Raw genomic sequence first — 23,306 nt, 5'->3', positions numbered from 1 at the left:
GGGGAAGGCCTCTCAGTGTACTGGGTGAGTCCCTTGATGGAGGACTTACTGAATACGGACAAGAGTCAGACAGGATGGGAAGAAATTGCCATAGTGCTCTGCAGACATGACTGTCTGAATGACTGTATGAGTGTACTGGAGAAGGAAATATCCACACCAAGGAGATCAGAGACCCAACCAAGCATTAAAATACACAGCTTACAGTTTCCTAAATCTTTCATGCATCCATTATCTCTTTCCATGCTGACAAGGGACCTCCCTGGGAGATAGGCAGGGCAAGTGTTTGAAACCTAAGGCAAAACAGACTCAGGTGATTTAGTCTAGAAGAGATATGGATGATGGCCTGGGAGAAAACACATTAATTCCAGGGACAGGAATCATACAGGATAAGAAAGTGTGGGAACACTGCTATCTGTATCAGAGGGGGCATATTCATTCCAGTTTGTCAGAAACCTAGGCAAAAGTCAAGAAATTAATAACATCCAGATGAAAGTGTGGGAGCCACCTATCACCACCACCTGTTTTTACTTTAACTGCTCAAGATGGAAGGAAATGTTTCATGTTCTTAATCATTAAGAAATGCTTGATTTATTAATGAAATCTTGGCTCCCCTACTCATTCTATGCTTGGGTAGGAAGTCACGACCACTCTGGGCTTTGTCAGCAAAAGAGGGAAATCTGTTTAGGTGACCTGGAGTACGAGACATTGAGGGAGTTCTGGTTTTCAAGTTAGGGGACCTGGGTTCAAATCCCAGCCCACCTGTGTGTGACCTTGGCAAAGTTACCTCAACTCTCCAGGCCTCAGTTTCTCTAAAATGAGGAATTTGGACTGCACGGCTTCTAGGGTCCCTTCCGGTTAGACAGCTATGATCCCTCGTCCCCCTAAATTCTTTAATCTTTTTTGTGGCCATGGTTTTGTCTTTCTTTGCACCTGTCCCCAGTGCCTTAAATCAAACAGATGCTTAATCGATGCTTGTTGGATTGGATCAGAATGAGAAGTGAGACATGAAATTGACAGGGAGTAGACATCTATTTCAATAGTGGGCACTAGGAAATGGGCTCAGGGCAGCTCAAGGTCTCATCCTCTTCCAGATAATAAATAAATGCTCTCCATTAAAGTCAAGGGAGGAGAAGGGACCTTAGAGAACACTGAATCCAACCTTCCCGTCTTACGGATCAGGACATGGAAGTGACTTGTCCAGAGTCATACAGATAGTGACAGCCCCAGGCCCATCATATCACGTTACTGCGCTCTGAAGGAGAGGGCTATGGATTCCTCAAGACTATGCCAGGAGAGTCCCTGGCAAGTCATGCAATAGATTGGGTAGATAATCTTTGAGGGGTTTAAAAAACGCATAGACCAAAAATGCACAGAAGGGGAAAAGAGGGAGATATCGAGAGGTAGTGATTGAAAAAAAACATCAACCCCAACAAAATCATGGCTCCATCAAACAATCAATGTTGGCCAAACAGGAAATGCATAAAGATAAATTCCTGAAAAGTCCAAATGAAAGAAGGGAATTTAAAAAAAATTCCCCAAATTCTGAGGAGCAGTCTTTGTAACCTTGTTTTTTAGCTGGGAAACATTTTTTGAAAATGTTCACAAAGATAATAAGTCTATCTTTTTTTTTTTTTTTGGCAGGGTAATGAGGGTTAAGTAACTTGCCCAGGGTCACACAGCTAGTAAGTGTCAAGTGTCTGAGGCCAGATTTGAACTCAGGTCTTTCTGAATCCAGGGCCAGTGCTTTATCCACTTAAGTCACCTAGCTGCTCCCTGTCTATCTTTTTTTTAAATTTGTAAATGCTTTTAAAATGGTGATTATAGTATCGGAGATTTATTTAAAGCTGGGAGGGGCCATAAAAGGTCACTGAGCCCAAGACTATCATTTTATACACAAGCAAACTGAGGTCTAGAGAAACAATGACTTACCCAAGGTCACACAGGTAGAAACTGATGGAAGCAGGATTTGAACCCAGGTTCTCTGACTACAGAACCCTTGCTCTCTTTACTCTAACACTAAAGAGTAAACACTTCATTTATCTGGAAGTTCTCTATATCATCAACAAAATTACATGTCAAGTTCCTTTCTGTAATCCATTCACTTTCTTTAGAGAACCCTAAAGAAAATGGTATTCCTATTTTATGTTACCCATGTCAACCTGATCAACACTTTAGTAATATGATGGTGCACAAAAGCATATTTTATATGTACAAAGGGTTTTTTGTGTGTGCACATGCGTACACACACATGCAGACACACACGGGGCCCAGCATTTCTTTCTTTCTTGCAAACAATTATGTAACAACAAGATATATATAAGGTAAATGGAAGAAAAACAACATAGTGGAAGGCTGGCATCACGGGGGATCAGGAAAATTCATCTTGTAAGTTAGGATATTAACTGGGACTTGAAGGAAGCCCAGGAACTCAGGAGGAAGAGCTCAGGGGGAAGGGAATTACAATTTCTTTCAATAAATAAAGTTGGCACTTACCAAAAATGACAGTTACCAAGAGGACAGGAAGGACAATGAGAAAATACCAGGTGGACGGAACAGACTCCTGTTCAACATAGAGCTCCAAGTTTCCCAATTTGACCTAATACAACAAAAGATGACATTCTCAGAAGAGGCGGGTACCATATTTATGTTCATAGACTATGATGTTATAGGCATCCCTCAATATGCCAAGAGAAATGGGAGGCAGGGATCCTAAGATCTGGTTTTGGATCCTCCATTGGCCTTAAACAAGTGTCCAGTGAAGAGATAGGCCAGATGAATTCTAAAGTCCCCATCAGCTCTAAAATCCTGTATTTTATGGGGCATAGAATTTACCTTATATATTTATATTATTATATGCAGAATTTGTAAGGTGTAACTATAAACACGAGCCTGATTTTTCCATTGGCTTACATGAGAATACAACACACGAGTTCTCATCCCTAGTACTTTAAAAAAAACCCCAAACACCCAACACTGCTACTGCCACTACCACCCTTCCACCACCCATGATGGCAGCAACAGTCCCTTACAATGTCACAGTGAATTCTCCTCATTTCTTTATCATTTCCAAAATGGAGATATTTTAGACATTTCCCTAAGGCACAATTCTGACCATTTCCCACCTGTATTCAATAAACTACAGTGGCTCACTCTTAACTCTAAGAAGGGAAAGAGCAAAGAGAAGGGAATAAACATTTATTAAATACCCATGAAATTCCAGGCATTATTCTAAGTCACATATAGCATTGTGCTCTATCATATTACAAATATAATCTTATTTCCTGTAATATTATCTCATTACCTCTAGAAACAAATATAAACTCCTCTGATATTTAAAACCCTTAACAAACTGGCCCCAACCTACTTTGTAGGCTTATTACTTATTACTCCCTTTAATGGCTCTTATAGAGTTTCTCATACATGGCAGTCCATCTCTCAACTCCATAACTTCCATTGGCCATCCCCTATGCCCAGAGTATATTCCCTTCTCATCTCTGTCTCAAAAGTTTCCTTTAAGGCTCAGCTCAAATCCTCCTTGTACACAAAGTATTTCTTTATTCTCTACCCCCCACCCCCGCCATTAGCAGCTTCTCTCCAAAATGAATGTCCCAAAAGTCTTAGTGCAGACATAAGCTGGGATAAACTTCTATGTTCTGTGTACAGTTTTATGAATATTAACCCTCTCCCCCCAGAGAGACTGAGGCCAGAAACTCACTTTTTGTCTTCTTATCCGTCAATAAATCTTTGTTGATTGATTGCTTAAGTTTCACATGGGGCTGATACCAGCATTTGATCCAATGATCTCGAGTCACTTAAAAAAATTTTTTTTTTTGCAACAACTGTTGACTGGAGCTGAGCTCCCTGTGATAGGAAATTCTGGGAAGTGTGTGATAAGTCAGGGTTTTTTCCTGCATCTTGCCTCATTTTCATATGCCACATAAAAATGGTATTGACGGATGTGTCAGAGAAGACAAGCAAGCGAAACCCAAAGCAATTTGGAGCAGAGCAGCTCAAGGAAAACCATCTATCTGGGTGCTATTCAACTCAAGGTGCCCTGAAAACGCATCCCTTTTCCTTTCCTCCAAGGACTGCTCTCGCCCAAGTCTGGGAAAGAGAGTTTGCTGGCTTTTCAGAGTGCTTGGATACAGTAGCATCCCAGATGCTACATTACAAATATATAGGGAGGATAAAAGCTATCAAGGCTCATTAGTGTCGCATACAATGGTGAGCTCAGAACATGACACTCTAACAGGCTCATGTGAGGGGAATCTGGCAGCTGCATGGGTTTGCAGAAGCTTTTAAAAATATATTCTATATTTAAAGGGAAAATCTAAAAACCTCAAGTCACTTCCTCTTTCTGGGACTCAGTTTTCTCATCTGCAAAATGATGCAGTTGGGTTTGTTGACTTCCATGGTCCCTTCCAACCTTCAACTAACGATCCTGTGATCCATGTAGGATGTTAATGCGGCTTTTCATTGGACTTGGCAGTCTTAATGGGGGGAAGGGAAAGACATGAATGAGCATGTTATGCTGACTTACCCGAACTTTCTTAAATGATGCCAGGACGTTATTTTGGGTTGAAACTGCTTTAATTTTGCAAAGGATGGTGGTAAGATCTTGACCCCTGGTAATATTTTCAAAGTTGCAGTTTCGGTGACCATTTTCCCCATAGAAAAGAGTCATCTCGATGTCTTGCTTGGAAATATGGAAGTTGTCATTTTCTTTCTACCACGAAAAAAAGAGAATGGGAAAAAATTTTAATCCCATCTCTGTCATTTACTGTGTTTGAGGAGACAGTGTGATGTTGTGGAAATTTCCCTGACTTCAGAGGCAGAGGACTTGGGTTCACATCCTGTGTCTGACCTTTGTAATACCTGTGTGACCTTGGGTAGGGCATTTAATTTTCCTGAACCTCAGTTTTCCCATCTGAATGATGAGGGTGTTGGACTGGACATCCTCTGAGCTCCCCTCCAGCTCCAAATTAATAAATTTATTCATTTTTGTGGGGCAATGAGGGTTAAGTGACTTGCCCAGGGTCACACAGCTAGTAAGTGTCAAGTATCTGGGGTTGGATTTGAACTCAGGTCCTCCTGAATCCAGGGCCAGTGCTTTATCCACTGTGCCACCTAGCTGCTCCCCAAGCTCCAAATTTATGATCTCATGGTGCATGAAAGACAAAACACATAAAAACAAGAGTCCGATTCATGGGAAGAGTTTGCTCCCCACCTGCACATGGAAAAACTTACTTGAATTTTTACTTCCATTTCCTGAAGCCCCGCGAAGTCTATGCGATATCCAGTAAATCTGGGGTCATCGAGATACTGCAGAGTTTTGCAATATAGAAGAACATCCTGTACTTTCATTTTCACATTAACATTTGGGCGGCCTTTGGAAAACTTTAAATTGGGAGCCAAAAAGTTGCACTGTGTCTCTGTACAATATTCAGATACCTGGAGGGGAAAAAAAGAAAAGAAAACCAAACCCCAACAACTTGGTGAGTTCACTGAAGTAGTGATATGGACAAAGCAGTTTGAGATGATGGCAAGGGGAAGTGTGCACCCGTCCATATAATATGAAGCAACATGATATGAATCAGTGGGAGAGAGGGGCTCAGAGGGGAAGGTTAAACCAATAAAAGTGTGTCAAACAAAAGCATGTCAAACATGGGGCCCAAGCCCGAACCAGATTAAAATGTCAGTGGGCAATACTTAACGGAGTAAAAATACAATAAAACATAGCTAATAAATGAAGTCAAGGTATGGCCCATGGGGATACAGAGTAGAGTTTCCTGCTCCCCTCCTCCCTTTCTTTTGGAGTTTGACACCATTGGGCCAAAGGAACCTAAACATCCTTCAAGTCCACATGCAATCATGACCAATGAAAGCAAAAATAATGTGAAAACAGTGGGGAGGGAGAGACTGGAGCAGACACTTGGCTCACTTGTCATCGGTTATATTACCCCCAGTGAGTCCTCTGAGAAGCTTTAGCAGAGGTCGTTAACCACAACAGAGCAAAGGCTGTTTATGGGAGGAAGAGACTAACAGTAAAAGGGAGAAAGCTTCCTTCAAGCCTGAAGAGGATGGAGAGCAAATTGGAAACTAGATAGAAGACATACAGCTCAGGTTTTACAGCTTCTGCATGATCTGGTTTGTGGCTAACTGTGTTCTACGTAAAACAACCACCATCTTCAAACACTGGTACTTCAAAGTATACGGAGAAATAGGTAGACCATCTTGATGGGTGATGAGATTTCTTTTGCTTTTTCTTGCGCTCTCTCTCTCTCTCTCTCTCTCTCTCTCTCTCTCTCTCTCTCTCTCTCTCTCTCTCTCTCTCTCCCCTTCCTTTCCTTCCCTTCCTTCCCTTCCTCTCCCTCCTTTTCTTTCCTTCTTTCTCTTTTTTCTTTCCTTCCTTCCCTTCCCCTTCTTTTCCCCATCCCATCCCTTCCTTCCTTCCTTCCTTCCTTCCTTCCTTCCTTCCTTCCTTCCTTCCTTCCTTCCTTCCTTCCTTCCTTCCTTCCTTCCTTCCTTCCTTCCTTCCTTCCTTCCTTCCTTCCTTCCTTCCTTCCTTCCTTCCTTCCTTCCTTCCTTCCTTCCTTCCTTCCTTCCTTCCTTCCTTCCTTCCTTTCTTCCTTCCTTCCTTTCTTCCTTCCTTCCTTCCTTCCTTCCTTCCTTCCTTCCTTCCTTCCTTCCTTCCTTCCTTCCTTCCTTCCTTCCTTCCTTCCTTCCTTCCTTCCTTCCTTTCTTCCTTCCTTCCTTTCTTCCTTCCTTCCTTTCTTCCTTCCTTTCTTCCTTCCTTCCTTCCTTCCTTCCTTCCTTCCTTCCTTCCTTCCTTCCTTCCTTCCTTCCTTCCTTCCTTCCTTCCTTCCTTCCTTCCTTCCTTCCTTCCTTCCTTCCTCCCTCCCTCCCTCCATCCCCCCTCTGGCTTTAAATATACTCTCTTTTCTTTTTTAAAAATATAATTTATTTTAACATTCTTTTTTCTTTCTTTTCTTTTCTTTTTTTTGGGGGGGTAGGGCAATGACAGTTAAGTGACTTGCCTAGGGTCACATAGCTAGTAAGTGTCAAGTGTCTGAGGCCGCATTTGAACTCCGGTCCTCCTGAATCCAGGGATGGTGCTTTATCCACTGCACCACCTAGCTGCCCCCTTAACATTCATTAAAAAAAAATTTGAGATCCAAATTCTCTCCCTCCCTCCAGCCCCTCCACTACCCACTGAGAAGATGAGCAATATATCAACTATACATGTGAAGTCTTGCACAAAATATTTCTATATTAGCAATGGTGGGACAGGGAGGCAAGTAAAAGAAAGTGAAAAAAGTATGCTTTGATCTGTGCTCCAAGTTAATCAGTTCATGAGAGGGGTTTTAAAAATAACAATATAAAAGAAGAAAGGATGATGATTTCAACAGGATAGGAACCCCTGGTATGAAAACTTCTTCCACCAACTTGAACTGCAACGTGCTTATGTCTTTTTGCAATGATTCTCAATGTGGCTTCTAGGGAGTTGGTCTTTTGATGGAGTCCAAGAGGCCAAAACTATTTTCATGATAAACTTAGATGCTTTCCTTTCAAACACGGTTAATATTAATGAATACAGCCCGCTTAAACAAAAGCTCTTTTAGGGAGTTTCCTCAATAATAAGAATGTAAAGGGATCCCAACACCATGAAGCTGGAGAAGCAGTAACTTAGTGGATGGGTTAAGTGACCTGCCCAAATTCACTCAGATAACAAATGTCAGAGGCAGGTCTTCTGACTTCCAGCCATTGTTCTTTCCATTCCACCATGATGGAGTTGCCTGAAATAATTAGAGATTAGATGACTTTGGTGGGCTCAAACCCAGGCAAGTCTTACTGACTTCAGGCCCACTAAGTCAGTCAGCCACCATCATCAAATAAGCCAAGAGTGGGGAAAGAATGGATGCTGCTAGCCTGTGCCAAACTCTGTCTTCAAAGCATCTCTACCAGTGAAAGGAGAGGCAGGGTGAGTCAAATGTGGAGAGCTGGTGGTGAGTGACAAGACTCTGAGTAACAGGAGGAGGAAGAGTAGTGCCCTAACAAAAGAGGGGAAGGAATGTGAAAGCATAACCACTAACTAGTTTACAATGAGGGAAACTGGCAAGGTTTTTCAATCTCTTTCCAATGTGGAGAGAAGATGCTCAAATACCCTCACAGGAGGGTCACCAAGATGGAACATTTGCCCTCAGTGACTATGGCTCCCAAGTGAAGTCTAGACCTCCAGGTACTGGTCTCTATCACAACCCATGGCGATGAACATTTTATACTTCTGTAAACTAGTTCAGTCATGAAATGGCTACTCTCCTCCTCTCATTTCTTCTAATTCCAACATATGGGTTGAATTTGCAATTGTATCATTAATTCCTCTTATAGAAATACCATTTGGCTAAATGCATATGTATGTACAGATAGGATGGCATTTTACATGCTGATATTTGTCAAAAAGTATTTTTAATGGGGAAAGTAAAAAAAAAAAGAATTAAAAAAAAACAGTGGAAAGAAGTGAGATTATTTAACATCAACAGTCAGTCAATGAGCATTTATTAAGCATTCATCATGCACCAGGCACTGTGCTAAGCACTGAGGATACACAGAGAGGCAAAAGACAATCCCTGCTGTCAATCAAGGAGCTCATAGTCTAATGGAAGAGACATATACCCAAAAATATACCCAAGCCTACGAACAGGATAAAAAAAAGATGTCATTAACAGAAAGGAGACACAAGAATTAAGAGGAATTGTGGGAGGGTTCCCATAGAAGGTAGGGTTTTAGCTGGGACCTGATGTATACTGAGAAGAGAACTAGGGGGAGGTAGAGGTATCGCTTAATATTCTTCAAGTATTTAAAAGGTTGGGGTTTTGTTTTTTATTTTTTGGTTTTAATAAAAAAGAGGGATCAGACCTGTGGTTCTGCTTGCCCCAGAAGGCAGAAGCAGATGCAGCTGGGTAAAAGTTAACCAAATAAGGAAAACTTCCTAACAAATAGAGCTTACCAAGAGAAAAACGGGTATCTGACCTTGGTGTATGATCTTACTCAAGTCACTTCATTTTTCTTGCCTTTGATTTCTTCCTCTGTAAAATGGGTGTGTGAAGGGCAGACTAGATGGGCCATCAAAGGTCCCTTTGATCTTTCAGTCCATGCTCCTATGGTCATAAGATGTCGGGGATTGGGGAGTTCCTTGTAGGTGAAATCTTCAAGCAAGGACTGGCCAAATAACTTATCTGGGATACAACAGTACAGTAGAGTAGAGCGGACAGATTCACTGTTAGGCCCATGACCAGTGAAATCCCCTCTAAGGCTTGAGATTCTATGACTCATCAGGTTCAGCAGATCAGCAGGGCCAACACCAAGAGTGGGTGGAAGGGCTGAGTCAAGGCTGACTCTGCAGGGACAAATGGGGTTATCTGAGAAGTTGACTGTGTCAAAAAAGAATCGTGTTTCTCCCTTTTGGGGAGAAGTAGCTGGGTTTTGTTGGCCGAGTCTTTTTTTTTTTTTTTAACTGATTTCCACCAGCTGTAACAAAGTTTAGTAGTTGTTTATTTCTCAAGCTAAAAGCATCATTTCCTGAGCACCCAGAATAGCCAATGATTTACGCTAGCCTACATACAGACATTTGGAAAATAGAGCTATCTCCAAGCAACTTCAAATCTTTCACTCAAACATTTGTAAATGTTTTACTGATACCTCTGGTTATTTGACAGTTACTTCTTTTAAAAAAAAAATTGATTTTTTTTCTCCAGTCACATGTAAGGACAATTTTTAACATTCATTTAAAAAAATTGTTTTGAGTTCCCAATTTTCTCTCTCTCCTTCCCCACCCCCAGACAATAAGCAATTGGATATAGGTTATACATTGGCCGTTACTTCTAGAAATACTATCCTCCTCCTTCCCTTGTTCCCCTCCCAGGATTGGACTCTCCTATGAGAAAATGGAAGCTGCCTGAGGGCAGAGGCTATTTGACTTTGTTTTTGTTTGTTTGGCTCACATTAGGCACTTAACAGATGCTTGTTGCTAGACTTTTTTTTTTTTAAAGGAACTTTTAAATTAATTAATTAATTAATTAATTAAAATTTTTTGCAGGTCAATGGGGGTTAAGCAACTTGCCCAGGGTCACACAGCTATTAAGTATCAAGTGTCTGAGGCCAGATCTGAACTCGGGTCCTCCTGAATTCAAGGCCAGTGCTTTATTCACTGTGCCACCTAGCTTTTCCTAGACTTTTTAATTGAACAATTAATCCATACCTCCAGATACAGTGACAGCCCCTGACTATACACACCTGATCATACATATGTATGGGAATATACATGTGTATATATGCACATATACACATGTACACATATATGTATACACACACAGAGACAGACAGATAGAAAAATAGCATTCCTTCCCCCCCCCCCCTCCTCGCCATGCTCAGTCTCATTCTTGCTGCAAGGTTTGTGAATTTGGTCAAGCCAAGAAGCATTTATAAGTGTCTGTAGAATAATAAGCAACATTTATATAGTACCTACTAAGTGCTTTACAAAATATCATCTCATTTGATTCTCACCAACAACCCTGAGAGGAAAGTGCTATTAATGTCTTCAATTTAAAGATGAGGAAACTGAGGCAAACAGGTAAAGCGACTTGTTCAGGGTCACACAGATAGTACATATCTGAGGTTGGATTTGAACTCAGGTCTTCCTGATTCCAAGCCTAGTAATCTACTGTTCCAGCTGAGCTGCCCTGAGCTAAGTGCTAGAGATATAAAGAATGCCTGAAAAACCCCAATGCATTTGGGGACAGAACCATCACAGTATATTTTCCCTTCTAGAAGCTTCTGTTGCTGAAGTCCACTTAGAAAATGGACTTTATTGAAGTTTTAAAACCCAAAATGGCAGGGCACCGACCTGAATGTATGTGTACCCTCTCAGAGCTCGTCCGAATTCCTTGAATGTCTACACCTTCCTGCCTCCTAGCACCCTAAATGGGGCCTTGGCCCAGGGAGGACAGTAGTGTACTGAGCAGGTCCTCTGAGCCTGTAACTGCATTATAGTCTGCACCACTACAGATTTCACACACTGCCAGCCCAGTGATGGATGTGCTCATAGATGTCACAAGCCCCAAAGACCTGGAACATCAGAAGGGGGGGTGGGGGAAGCCAGGTAGGAAACACAGCCAACCGGACTACCCATGTGAGACCTGTCAGTTTTCTTATACCTGCTTTCTACCCCTACCCCACATTCCTTCTCCCAGATCCTGGGAATGATGTTTTCTTTATTTCTTTCACCTCCTAGCCTCTGAACATATAACCAAATGGTTCAGTTTTCCTGATTTAGCAACAGAGGGGTAAGGGTGCAGCTTGGGGTATCAGAAAGACCATGTGCCAGTGACCAACCAGGATTCCCAAGGACTGAGGAAGAAGCGTGCCATCATCTCCTGCCAGAGAGCTGATAGCTCAAGATATAGAATGAGGTGTGTGTGGGTGTGGGTGGGTGGGTGGTATGTGTGTATGTTTGTGTATGTGTGCATGTATGGATACATACACACACACACACACACACACACATTTAGAACATGGCCAGTGTGGAGATTGGTGGGACACTGGATAGAGCACCAAGCCTGAAGTTGGGAAGACCCGAGTTCAAATCCAGCCTCAGACACTCTCTAGCTGTGTGACCCTGGGCAAGTCACTTCACGCTGTTTGCCCCAATTTCCTCATCTATAAAATAAGCTGGAGAAGGAAATGGCAAAGTGCTCCAGTATCTTTGCCAAGAAAATCCCCAGTGGGGTCACGGAGAGTCAGACAGGGCTGAATGACTGAACAACAATGTGGAGATTTGGCTTGTTCGACTATGCTTATTTGCTAAAAGGATTTTCTTTTACTAATGGAGGGGGAGAAGAAAAGAGATTTTTGTTGATTAAAGAACATTCATTTAAAAAAGAAAGATTGAGTATTAGGAAACATGAGTTCCTGTGTGATCTTAAACAAGTCAATGTTCTAAGGCTCTTTCCTGGGTCTCAGTTTCTTGCTCTGTAAAATGCTAAGTGAGGTTGGGCTGGGTGATATCCCTCATCCTTTCTACAAATCAACAGAAAGTATTTATTAAACACTTAATATAAGCCAAGAAATGTGCCGTACACCGGGAATACAAAAGTAAAGATGGTAGCCTGGGAAGGGGATTTGACCAAGGAGCCACAGGGATGCAGACTAGAGCCTGCAGGAGGGAGCCAAGCCCTATCCAAAAGCAGAGGGGTAGACAGTGGATTACAATGGAATTGGAATCAGAGCATCTCGTTTCAAAACTAAGCTAAATCTCAGCTCTGTCACGGTCATTTCCTACCAATGTGACCTTGGGAAAGGCAAGACCTACCTGGGACTTAGCTTCCTCGTGTACAATCATGGAGTTGAGCTCAGAGGTCCCCTCCCACTTTAAAGCTGTGATCCTAGGGGGCCAGGTACATGCAAGGCAGCCAGGCAAATGGGAAGAAGATGGCGTGGGTGGACAGCCAGAAAGGATGCCAAGCAAGAGTCCAGGATCTCCTAGGAGGGTGTGATTTCTAAGACACTGCTGAAAACCACATGTCTAGGCTTGATAAAGTTGTCCTAATTCAGTTCATCTCATCATCTGGATTTCCCAAAGACCACTAGTTCTTCTGGGGTCAAATCTGTTTTCTCTTATGGTCTGAAAGGCTGTTGGGAAAAAGCAATGGCCCCAATCTGCGGAGGATGGAGTTTATGTGATTTACCATCCAGGTCCTAGTGAACCCTGTTTCCCATCACCTGCTGTGTCTACATATTGACTTACTCAGACTGCTAAGCCTGTGTCTCCATGACATCCAAACCACCCACTGCCTGATTCCATGAAAAAATTAGTCCAATTGGTTGTTAGGCGAACCACTCAATTAATGGGTTGTTCTGATACTGTTCACTTCATGAAGGCATGACTCAAAATCAGAAGGAAAGTTAGGATTAGAAATAGCCCCTAAGGGGGAAGATAGGTGGTACAGTAGATAGAGCACTGGCCCTTGAGTCAGGAGGACCTGAGTTCAAATCTGGTCTCAGACACTTACTAGCTGTGTGACCCTGGGCAAGTCACTTAACGCCAATTGCCTCACTAAAAAAACCCCAAAAAACAAAGAAATAGCCCCTAAGGGGGAAGATAGGTGGTACAGTAGATAGAGCACTGGCCCTTGAGTCAGGAGGACCTGAATTCAAATCCAGTCTCAGACACTTTCTAGCTGTGTGACCCTGGGTAAGTCACTTAACCCCAATTACCTCAAAAAAAAAAAAAAAAAAGAAAAGAAAAGAAAAGAAGAACCATCCCTAAGCAGGTCAACATACTATTATGAGTGGGATCCCATAGGTAAACCTCTTATTTCTGGGCCCCTGAATCAAGAGAGGTCACATTTGGGGTTGCATCAACTTTTCTCAGTCCTTCTTGACTGGGCTATGGGCTGAGTTCTAAGTGGTTCTTCAGAGTGGAAAGAGAGATGCATGTGGAATCAAAGAGACTGGATTTGAATCCCAGCTCTGCATCATATACCGGGAAAGTGGGTTAGGTATAGACGCAGAGGACTTGACTTCATGTCCAAGCTCTCCCACTTACTAACCATGTGACCATGTCTCTCAAGCAAACTCTCCTTCTCTGCAAAATGAGACATTTGGATCAGATGACCTTTAAGGTGCATCCAGCTCTAAATCTATGACCTAAAATCTTCCCTGCCTTGGAAAAGGGCAGAGAAAGGTAGTATTAGAAAGGTCAGACTTGAGATAAATTCCCTAAGGTGACCTGCTAAAGACCTACAAAATGGAGAGTTTAGGAGGTCCCCAAAATTGTACAATGAAAGCAATTAACCATCCTTGAGTCATGGCGCATAGGTGAACGGACTGGATTCTAAGGGGCTTGAAAGACAATTTAATGGGTACATGGTTGATTTCACTGGGAAAGTGAAGCTGGGATCACAATGACTGGGGATAGCCGGGGAGGGGGGGAGGTCCAGACTTGCAAGCACCACAGTAAAGAACTCCCCGATCTGGGGAGGGTCTTTGGCTTTCTCTAGGTGGCCAATGGGCTTATTAAGCACTCAGAATCACAGAACTCGAAGGGACCTCAGAGGTTTCCTAGATGAGAGGTGTCAAGAGCAAGGCTCTCTGGGTATGACCCAAATCAGATTAACATTTAATTGGGAAATGTTTAACAAAATAAATAAAAATACATTTAAAAACTAAGTCTACGTGTGGCCCACAGGGATCCTTCGCTACAGTTTAGAGGCCCCCATTTCTACTTGAGTTTGACACCAATGATCTTGATCAACCCATACTTTTTTTTTTTTTTTTTTTTTTTTAGTGAGGCAATGGGGGTTAAGTGACTTGCCCAGGGTCACACAGCTAGTAAGTATTAAGTGTCTGAGGCCGGATTTGAACTCAGGTCCTCCTGACTCCAGGGCCGGTGCTCTATCCACTGCGCCATCTAGCTGCCCCCCAACCCATACTTTTATAGGAACTCCCCCTATAGGTGGTTAGTCAACCTTTGCTTGAAGACATCCACTTCCAGAGAAGCCATGAGCTCTTGGGGCGGTCACTGCTTTTGGATAGCTCTGGTTCTCTTGACATCAAGTCTATCTTGGCTACTTTCAGTCCACTGTTCCTAGTCATGCTCAAGGGTGGATAAGAAAAAAATCTAATCCCTTTTGTACACGCCAGTCTTCCAAATATCATGAATGTCTTCACCAAGACTAAATATCTCCAGTTCCTTCATTTAATCTTTATACCAGTCACCATGCTGGTGGGCTTCCTGTTGACATACTCCATCGTGTCAATGTCTTTTTTTTTTTTTTGGCGGGACAATGAGGGTTAAATAACTTGCCCAGGGTCACACAGCTAGTAAGTGTCAAGTGTCTGAGACCAGATTTGAACACAGGTCCTCCTGAATCCAGGGCTGGTACTTTATCCACTGCACAACCTAGCTGCCCCCAATGTCCTTTTTAAAAGGTAGTGTCTAACTCTGAGGTACTAACTCACACCTCTTTGATTGGCTAATATGACAGAAAAGGAAAATGACAAATGTCAGAGGTGATGTGGAAAATTTGGGACACTAATGCACAGTTGGTGGAGTTGTGAATTGATCCAACCATTCTGGAGAAAAATTTGGAACTATACCCAAAGAGCTATAAAACTGTGTGTACCCTTTGACCCAGTAATACCACTTACAAGGTCTATATTCCAAAGAAATGAAAGAAAAAGGAAAAGGACCTATATGAACAAAAATATTTATAGGCGCTCTTTCGTGGTAGCAAAGAATTAGAAAACAAGGGAAGATCCATCAATTAGGAAATAGCTGAACAAAACTGTGGTTTATGGTCATGATGGAAATACTATTGTACTATAATGACAAGTTGGATGGAGTCAGAGAAACCTGGCAAGACTTATATGAATGGATGCAGAGTGAATTGAGCAGAACACTGTGCACAGTAACAGCAATATTATTATTCTCAGCAATACAATGATCTATGACAATTTCAAAGGACTTATGATGAAAAATGCCATCCGCTACCAGAGAAAGAACTGATAAAGTCTGAATGCAGATTGAGGCAAACTTTTAAAACTTTCTTTATTTTTCCTGGTGTTTTTTTTTTTTGGTTTGTATTCTCTTTTGCATCATGCTAATATATGTGTTTTGCATGACCGTGCATGTATAATCTATATCAAAGTGCTTACCTTCTCAAGGAAGGGGGAAGGGAAAGGAGGAAGGGAATTTGGAATTCCTTCATAAAGGAATTCAGTGAGGCTCAATGAACAGGATTTAACAATTCATACAAATAAAGTCATAGTTGTACACGGTATCTAACTCTCCAAAATTTACCTATTACAGAGAAAGGGTACACACTGTATTTTTTTCCCATCAGTTACCTTATATAAACTTCTTCATGTAACTTTTTAATCAGGTTTGCTGGATGAACATAAAATCCATATGGCATAAACTTCCATCATTATCAGAATAAGTCACCAACCTTAATTTTTGTTAAATGAATGCTAAAAATTGTTTTTACATGTAATTGAGAAAAATAAAATTAAAACATTCTTTTAAAAATGTAGTCTCAAAATAACTAATATAGAAACGTCTTACAAGATCAATAACGTATAACCTATATCAGATTGCTTATTGTCTCAGAGAGTAGGGAGGGCAAGGAGGGAGGGATAGAATTTAGAACTAAAAACTTTTTTAAAATGTGAAAATTTGTTTTTACATGTAACTGGGGAAAAAATAAAAGAAATTTTTTTTTAAATGTGGTGTCTCAACACAGTACTGCATTTTTGGTTTGACCAGGACAGAAAGCTGGAATGAAGGGGGAAAAAAGGGCAGGAAAAGATCAAGTAAAGAATAAAAAAGATAAGGAAATGAAAAAAGATGGCAGCTGAGTGAGTGGAATTCTTTGGTTCTCAGGATTCTAATCAGTAATATGGGTATAATAACAACTGCCCTTTCCTTTCTCATGGGGGTGCTGAGGACTGAATGAAGAAAGCAAGCTTTGAGTGCATAAAATGCTGTAATGGGGAAATGCAGACTCATATCATTTCAGACTATCCCATGGCATGCCATTCAACACACAAGACATAAAATTATTTAATCATCAATCATCTGTGATTTCATCAGTGTAGGGATACACTATGTATCTGTCAGTGAGGCAAATCTATAATGCATTAGGTGACTGGGAGGCAGCAGGGATGGTGGAAAAAACTCCGTTTCTGCAGGCATAGGATCTGGGTTTAAAACCTGCCTCTTTCCCTTCCTGTGAGTACATGGGTGAAACTTTGGGCCAGTCCCTTCCTCTCTCTGGGCCAGAGTTCTTGCATCTGTCAAAGGAGGGGATCACACTAGCTGGTCTTCACTCTATATCTTAGGAAATTATCTGACACTAAAGTAGATTAGGTGATTTATCCAGGAGGACACTCTATAAGAGGTGCTATGTGGTCAAAAGTCCTTCTGACTCCAGATACAACACGCTCCTCATTATGTCACATTGATTCAATTAAAAATAATAATAATTAGGCACAAAGCCCGGTAGATAGGGAGCTTGCATCAGTGTCAGGGAGACCTAATTCAAGTCTTGTCTTTGGAACATATGGTCTGTAATATGGAAATATGTTTAACATCATTCTGTATATATGTATGTGTATGCATATATACATGCATTTGTGTGTGTGTGTGTGTGTGTGTGTGTGTGTGTATAAAATTTGGAACTCAAAATCTTATAAAAACAAAAGATGAAAACTATCTTCACGTGTAACTGGGCAAAAATAAAACACTATTTAAACTGAAAAAACAAACATACTCTCTGGATGACCCTGGGCAGGTCACTTAACCTACAGCTAAATTACTAAACAGGTACCAATCTGCATTAGTAGAGAAAGTTTCTCTCAAGGACATGACAAGAACAACACAGATCTGGACAGAAAAAAAAGTATAAAAAGAATATAGGCTTCCTAAATGAATTTTATGGGCAGCTAGGTGGTGCAGTGGATGGAGTGCCCAGTGATGGAGTCAGGAGGACCTGAGTTCAAATACGACTTCAGACATTTACTAGCTGTGTGACCCTGGACAAGTCACTTCACTCTGTTTGTCTCAGTGTCCTCATCTGTAAGATGAGCTGGAGAAGGAAATGGCAAAACACTCCAGTATCTTTGCCAGGAAAACCCCAAATGCGATCACAAAGAGTCAGACTTGACTGAAAATGACTGAATGACAACAAAATGAAATTTAGTTTTTACAGTAGCAGAGAGATAGGCAAAAATGACAATCATATGATATATTCTTATGACTTACACTGAAATCTCCTTTCACTTCATGGGAAATAATTAAACTGTCAATTACATCAAAATTCTGGCCCTCTATGGTTATATTTTGACCGCCACTGCAAAAAGTGAACAAAGAAATTATTGAACAGTTAGGATAGATTATAGTTAATACTCAAACTTCTTCCTTCTCTGCCCCCCCCCAAATAACAAAGGAAATGTCAAACTTGAGGACAAATTTAATTGGAGCTGTAAGTCTACTTTATATTTGTGAGATTATATCTAAATCAAAGTCTCCATACTATGTGAAATAGACAGGTAGCTCTCCACTAGACAGAGATTTCCTCTAAACCTCTGTTGATATGAACTAAGAAACATTCATTCACTGGGACAGAAGTCTGGACCTGTTAGCTCATTTGGATGGAGTCCCTGTTGACAGCAAGGCCAATGACATGGGTTTGAAACATTGGGCACTTCCATCTGAAATCCAGCCAGTCTATTTACTTTATCTATCTGCGGCATAAGCCTCAGAGGAAAGGGTCTCAGAGACGGTTCAGCCACCATTGTGCAAACAACACAGGGTCAGTCATTTTCCCTTGCTATATGACATTGTCTTGGTGGTTTGCCTTTGGGAGTGGTTTATGAACAAATAAAAGATAACCACCTCCCAGCTCCAATTTCACACCTAACCCTGAGCAATAGGAACATCAGAGATTTCCAAAAGATCTTAATTTGTAGTTGAATCCAGGAATTACTAGGAAAATTAGATGCACTGTGAAGAGGAGGCAATAGGTTTAAACTCTCACACCTGTGCCTAGATTCTAATTTAACCACAGGGAGGTTTTCTGCTTATTTACTGTATTTCTCAAGAGGTGTTCAAATTGGGGTATTTTTGACTTTGGTTAGAATTTCCCTTCCTTCTGTTAGGGGAATCTTTGAAAGGTTTTCATTCTGGCTTCTATCCACCTAAACTCATGTTGGTGAAACTGATGGCTTTTACTGCCATGGTTATATCTGTTTAATGATAGCAAAGCAAAGAAAAACAAACAGTAGTCCTAAGATTCAAGAAGTTACCTGATCCACGTGGTGGCTGGAAATATAAAGGAACACCAAGGCAACGCAACAAAAGACAGGGTCCCAGCAGGAAAGCAGTCACTATCATCAAACTGGATACAAACATCCTTCATTTCCTTCCGACTTGATGGGAGAGAGAATTTCATATGTGTGTCATTCAGCACCTGGTGAACATGTATTCTAGAATGGAAAGGGAAAAGGAATGATTTGACCATGGCTGATTACCCCCAGCGGAATCTTAAATTCATTAGAATCATACGAACCCCATCCTCATGTCACCTAGCATAAGAACCTCCATTAATGGGAGAAAGAAAGGTAAGAGGAAAATAAACAGTCTTGTGGTTACTCATCCTTTGTTTTTGAGGAGGACCATAACATTGGGAGGTGACTTTCAGTGAACTGGATTGAAGTGAGGGAGGGCTGTGCAAAGTAACCAGCCTCACCTCACTCTCTCCTCCAGAGCCATCTGGGTCCAGGGGCAAGATTTACATCAGGATGACTAGACATGGCTCCAGATGCAGTAGGAGACCTTGGCTTTCCCAGATCTCAGTTTGCCTGAGGCAACACCCATTCAGTCACTAAGACTAGGTAAGAAGGGAGGTAGAGAATGGACTCCTTTAGCTAGTCAAAATGGAAGGGGGGAGGGGGGAGGAGAGAGAGAGAGAGAGAGAGAGAGAGAGAGAGAGAGGGAGAGAGAGAGGGAGAGAGGGAGGGAGAGAGGGAGGGGGGAGGGAGAGAAGGGGGAAAGAGAGAGGAATTTAGTTTTAATTTTAGCGTTTAATTTTTAGTGTTTTTTAGTTTTAATTTTAGTTTAGAGAGAAGGAGGGAGAGAAGGAGGGAGGGAGGGAAGGAAGGAAGGAAGGAAGGAAGGAAGGAAGGAAGGAAGGAAGGAAGGAAGGAAGGAAGGAAGGAAGGAAGGAAGGAAGGAAGGAAGGAGGGAGGGAAGGAGGGAGGGAGGGAGAGAGAGGGAGGAAGAGAGGGAAGGAGGAAGGGAAGGAGGGAGGAAGGGAGGGAAGAAGGGAGGCAGAGAGAAAGAAAGAAAGAGAAAGAGAAAGAAAGAAAGAGAGAAAGAAAGAAAGAGAGAAAGAAAAAGAGAAAGAAAGAAAGAAAGAAAGAAAGAAAGAAAGAAAGAAAGAAAGAAAGAAAGAAAGAAAGAATTTGATGAGCATCTGTTGAGCTCCTGCTATGTATGTGTCAGGCACTGTGACAGGGGCTGAGGCCACAAAGAGAAAAATGAAACAGGGAGGTGAGAGAAGAAGGGAGAACGAAGAATCAAGAACAAAGGTTGTGACTCTAAGTGTCTACAAGAGAAAAGGGGAAATTAGAAAGAAAGGGAGCTGGGATTCCAAGGGAAAATAACAAGTTCTGCTTTTGGATGTGGTGATTTGGGGATGCCCTTGGGCCTCGTGGGTGATGTCTAGCAGGCAGTGAGAGATACAAGAATGAAGCTCAGGAGAATATGTAGATTTGGGAGTCATCTACATAGAGATGATTGCTAAATCCATAGAAATTGATGGAAAGACTAAATAGAAGTTGGTTTTGGTGCTTTTGAAGGAGAACAAGTAGAAAGGGACCTCAAGAGGCTTTGGACTCCCATTTGATCATTTTATAGATGAGGAAACTGAGTTCTGGGCAAGTGAAATGATTGACCAAGGTCAGAGGGCATCAGAAGTGAGATTTGAAACCAGATCTTCTGAGTTTATTTCTCTTTACCTCATTCTCAATGAAAGATCAGCCAAGACTTCATTGGAGAGAACCAGTGAGGATGGACCTCCCAAACCATTTCATTCTACTTTTAGAAAGCTTGGCCTTTGTTCCACGGAGCGCAAATCTTCCTCCTTACCACTCCTACCCATTGCTCTCCGGGGCAAAGCAGAACTAATCACAGCTTTCTTCCTCTCCCAGCTCCAGTTCTGACTTTCCAGATTTTTCCCCACCGTGCCACGGTAGCCTCCACACTGAGAGAACTGAGGGGATTAGGAAAGCACCTGGTTAATTGTGACTCCAGGTTGTGACTCAGTTTTGGAGTTAGCTTACTTTCTATTCAATTATGGATATTTTGGGTCTCGTCCAAATTCCATCCCATGAAGAAACTTATTGTATTGTTTGAACCCAGCTCCGTGTGGCTGGGAAGCTGGACCACCTCCACCTGCTGCTAGAGATCCCTAAGGACCTGGATTATGCTGGCCAGAAGTCCAGTGGGATCGGGAAGATTAATTCAAGGAGTTTTCACTCAAAAATCTCAAGCAATCTATATATCTTATCTGAAAACTGACCGAGATACTGATCAAGCTGTTTCCATGTTCCTTTGATTGTTTAGACACTTGGGGGAAGTGAGACTACCTCTTTTTCTGAATTCGCTGAATTGCACCTGTTTGCTATGTCCCTCCCAACTTGGAGAGTCCTTAGTCTTTTATCCAATTCAAAATCAGTTACCTAATGTTGTATTGTTTCCTTTTAATTAAATGATCTTATTTGATTGTTTTGAATGGATAAAAATCTTTCTCCCGCTGTATTCAGGGTCCAGGCCCAAACTGAGCTCTGGTCCCAGTTTGGTGGATAATTGGCATGCATTGCTTAATAAGCCAATATGCTCTAAAGATCAAACCTTTGTTTTCTCAGTCATTTCATCTTTCACTTGCCACCCTAAAAGAACATTTCCTGCCCCCACCCCCTGCAGCCCCCTCTTCCAATTAACTGGCTTCTTTCAGAACCTCCATTTCAAGGAAAGTGCCCAGGCCAGCCCTGTTGAAATTTCTCTACGGACTCTATTCCTAACTATTTGGACTTTTCATTATGGCAACTCTTTAGGTTGCCAATGCCCCTTGTAAAGTGGCATTGTAAAGAATTAAACACAACACTTCCAGATGTGCCCTGACCAGAACACGGTACATACGACAGGAGTATCTGGGAGAGGTCACTAAATAGACCGGGTGAATGGATAGAGCCCTTTCTGTCACTGTCCGGGAGGTCCAGCTCCAGGAGTGGCACTAGGGACCCTACAGTAAGCCAACAAGCAAACTCAGAAGCAATGTGGGGTAGAGAAAGACAGTCAAAGGATCAGGGTTAAAACTCCAGCTTTTACTGAAGAGCAAGATCTCTTAACTTAGAGTCTGTGAATTTGTTTGTTTGGTTTTTTTAGTTTGATAACTGTGTTTCCGTATACTTGGTTTCCTCTGTAATCGCACGTAATTTATTTTGCGTATTTAAAAACGGCGTTCTGAAAGGATCGATAAATTTCACCAGTCTGCCAAATGGATCCATGATACAAAAAAAAAAAAAAAAAAAGCCAAGCTCCCCTGGTCTATGGCTACTGAAAGCCTTCACCTACAATACTGGTCACTTGACAGATTCCAACGACTCCACGGATATAGACTGGGGGAAAAAATGCATCTTTATTTCAATACACTAATTTCCTTTGCAATCCTATGAATTGTATAAGGGATCCATAAGCTTCACCAGATCGCCAAAGCAGTCTCCAACACAAAACAGTTAAGAACCCCTGCCTCAGAGCAAAGTCACTTGATCTCAGGGGGGCCTCAGTGTCCTATCTGTAAAAGGAAGGGACTAGGGTCAGCGAGGTGGCGCAGTGGAGAGAACACCAGCCTTGGAGTCAGGAGGACCTGAGTTCAAATTCGGCCTCAGACACTTGACACTTACTAGCTGTGTGACCCTGGCCAAGTCACTTAACCCCAACTGCCTCACCAATCAATCAATCAATCAACAAACAAACAAACAAATGAATGAATGAATGAATATATAGATAGATGGATAGATAGATAAATAAGTAAATAAATAGATAAGTCAATGAATAAGTGAATAAATGAATGAATGAATGAATAAATAAATAAAAGGAAGGGGCTAGACTCAGTTACCTCCAAGAGCTTTCCTGGTTCTCAATCTCAGTTCCTAAATCATCCTTCTAGAAATCCTCCAACTTGGAGATGATTGTGGGATGTATGCCTGAATGTACCCAAGGTCTCCTTTGACTGGCCAGAATGAGAGCAGCCTTGGGGACTAGGCAAAGATTCACAAGGAGACACCCCACAGCCCCTGCCTTTCTGGGCAACTTTGGGCTCAAACTAGTGGCTGAAAAGACATTCCAAGCAGCATCAATAATGAAGAGCTGGATGTATTTGCATAACATGCCTGGCACAATTTTGATACACAGCAACAATCTATTATTCCTATTTGAAGCATGCATGCATTATTAAGTAAGAAGAATAAATTCAGGAAGCCCCTAAATCACATTCTGGGTTAGCACCACCTCAATACCACATGAATGTGTTTTCTTTCTGAAAGTTCTTGTACTTAGGTGAAAAAAAGAAAAAACACATACACAGAAAACAAATAAAATTGAAGACAGAGGACCCCGGTTCAAATCTTGGCTTTGTCACTTATCATTTGTCTGATTCCAGGCAAGTCAATTTTTCCAGGACTTG

At 41.7% G+C, this 23,306-nt stretch overlaps 1 protein-coding gene across 2 annotated transcripts in view; it reads right to left on the bottom strand.

Annotated features, from left to right (window-relative positions):
* Positions 1-23,306, bottom strand: part of PLXNC1 (plexin C1) — a 234,047-nt gene that overhangs the window by 95,242 nt on the left and 115,499 nt on the right. For both annotated transcript variants that reach the window (XM_043968236.1, XM_043968235.1), the window contains exons 11-15: positions 18,865-19,044; positions 17,822-17,909; positions 5,248-5,451; positions 4,541-4,726; positions 2,494-2,596 (exon numbers count right to left, since the gene is read on the bottom strand). In XM_043968236.1, the coding sequence (XP_043824171.1) occupies positions 2,494-2,596; positions 4,541-4,726; positions 5,248-5,451; positions 17,822-17,909; positions 18,865-19,044 (761 nt within the window). The remainder of the gene's footprint in view (positions 1-2,493; positions 2,597-4,540; positions 4,727-5,247; positions 5,452-17,821; positions 17,910-18,864; positions 19,045-23,306) is intronic.

Source organism: Dromiciops gliroides, chromosome 5 (genome assembly GCF_019393635.1).
Source record: "Dromiciops gliroides isolate mDroGli1 chromosome 5, mDroGli1.pri, whole genome shotgun sequence".
NCBI classification, from domain to species: Eukaryota; Metazoa; Chordata; class Mammalia; order Microbiotheria; family Microbiotheriidae; genus Dromiciops; species Dromiciops gliroides.
The sequence above is the reverse complement of the archived record's forward strand: the minus strand, read 5'-3'. Positions and strand labels throughout refer to the sequence as shown.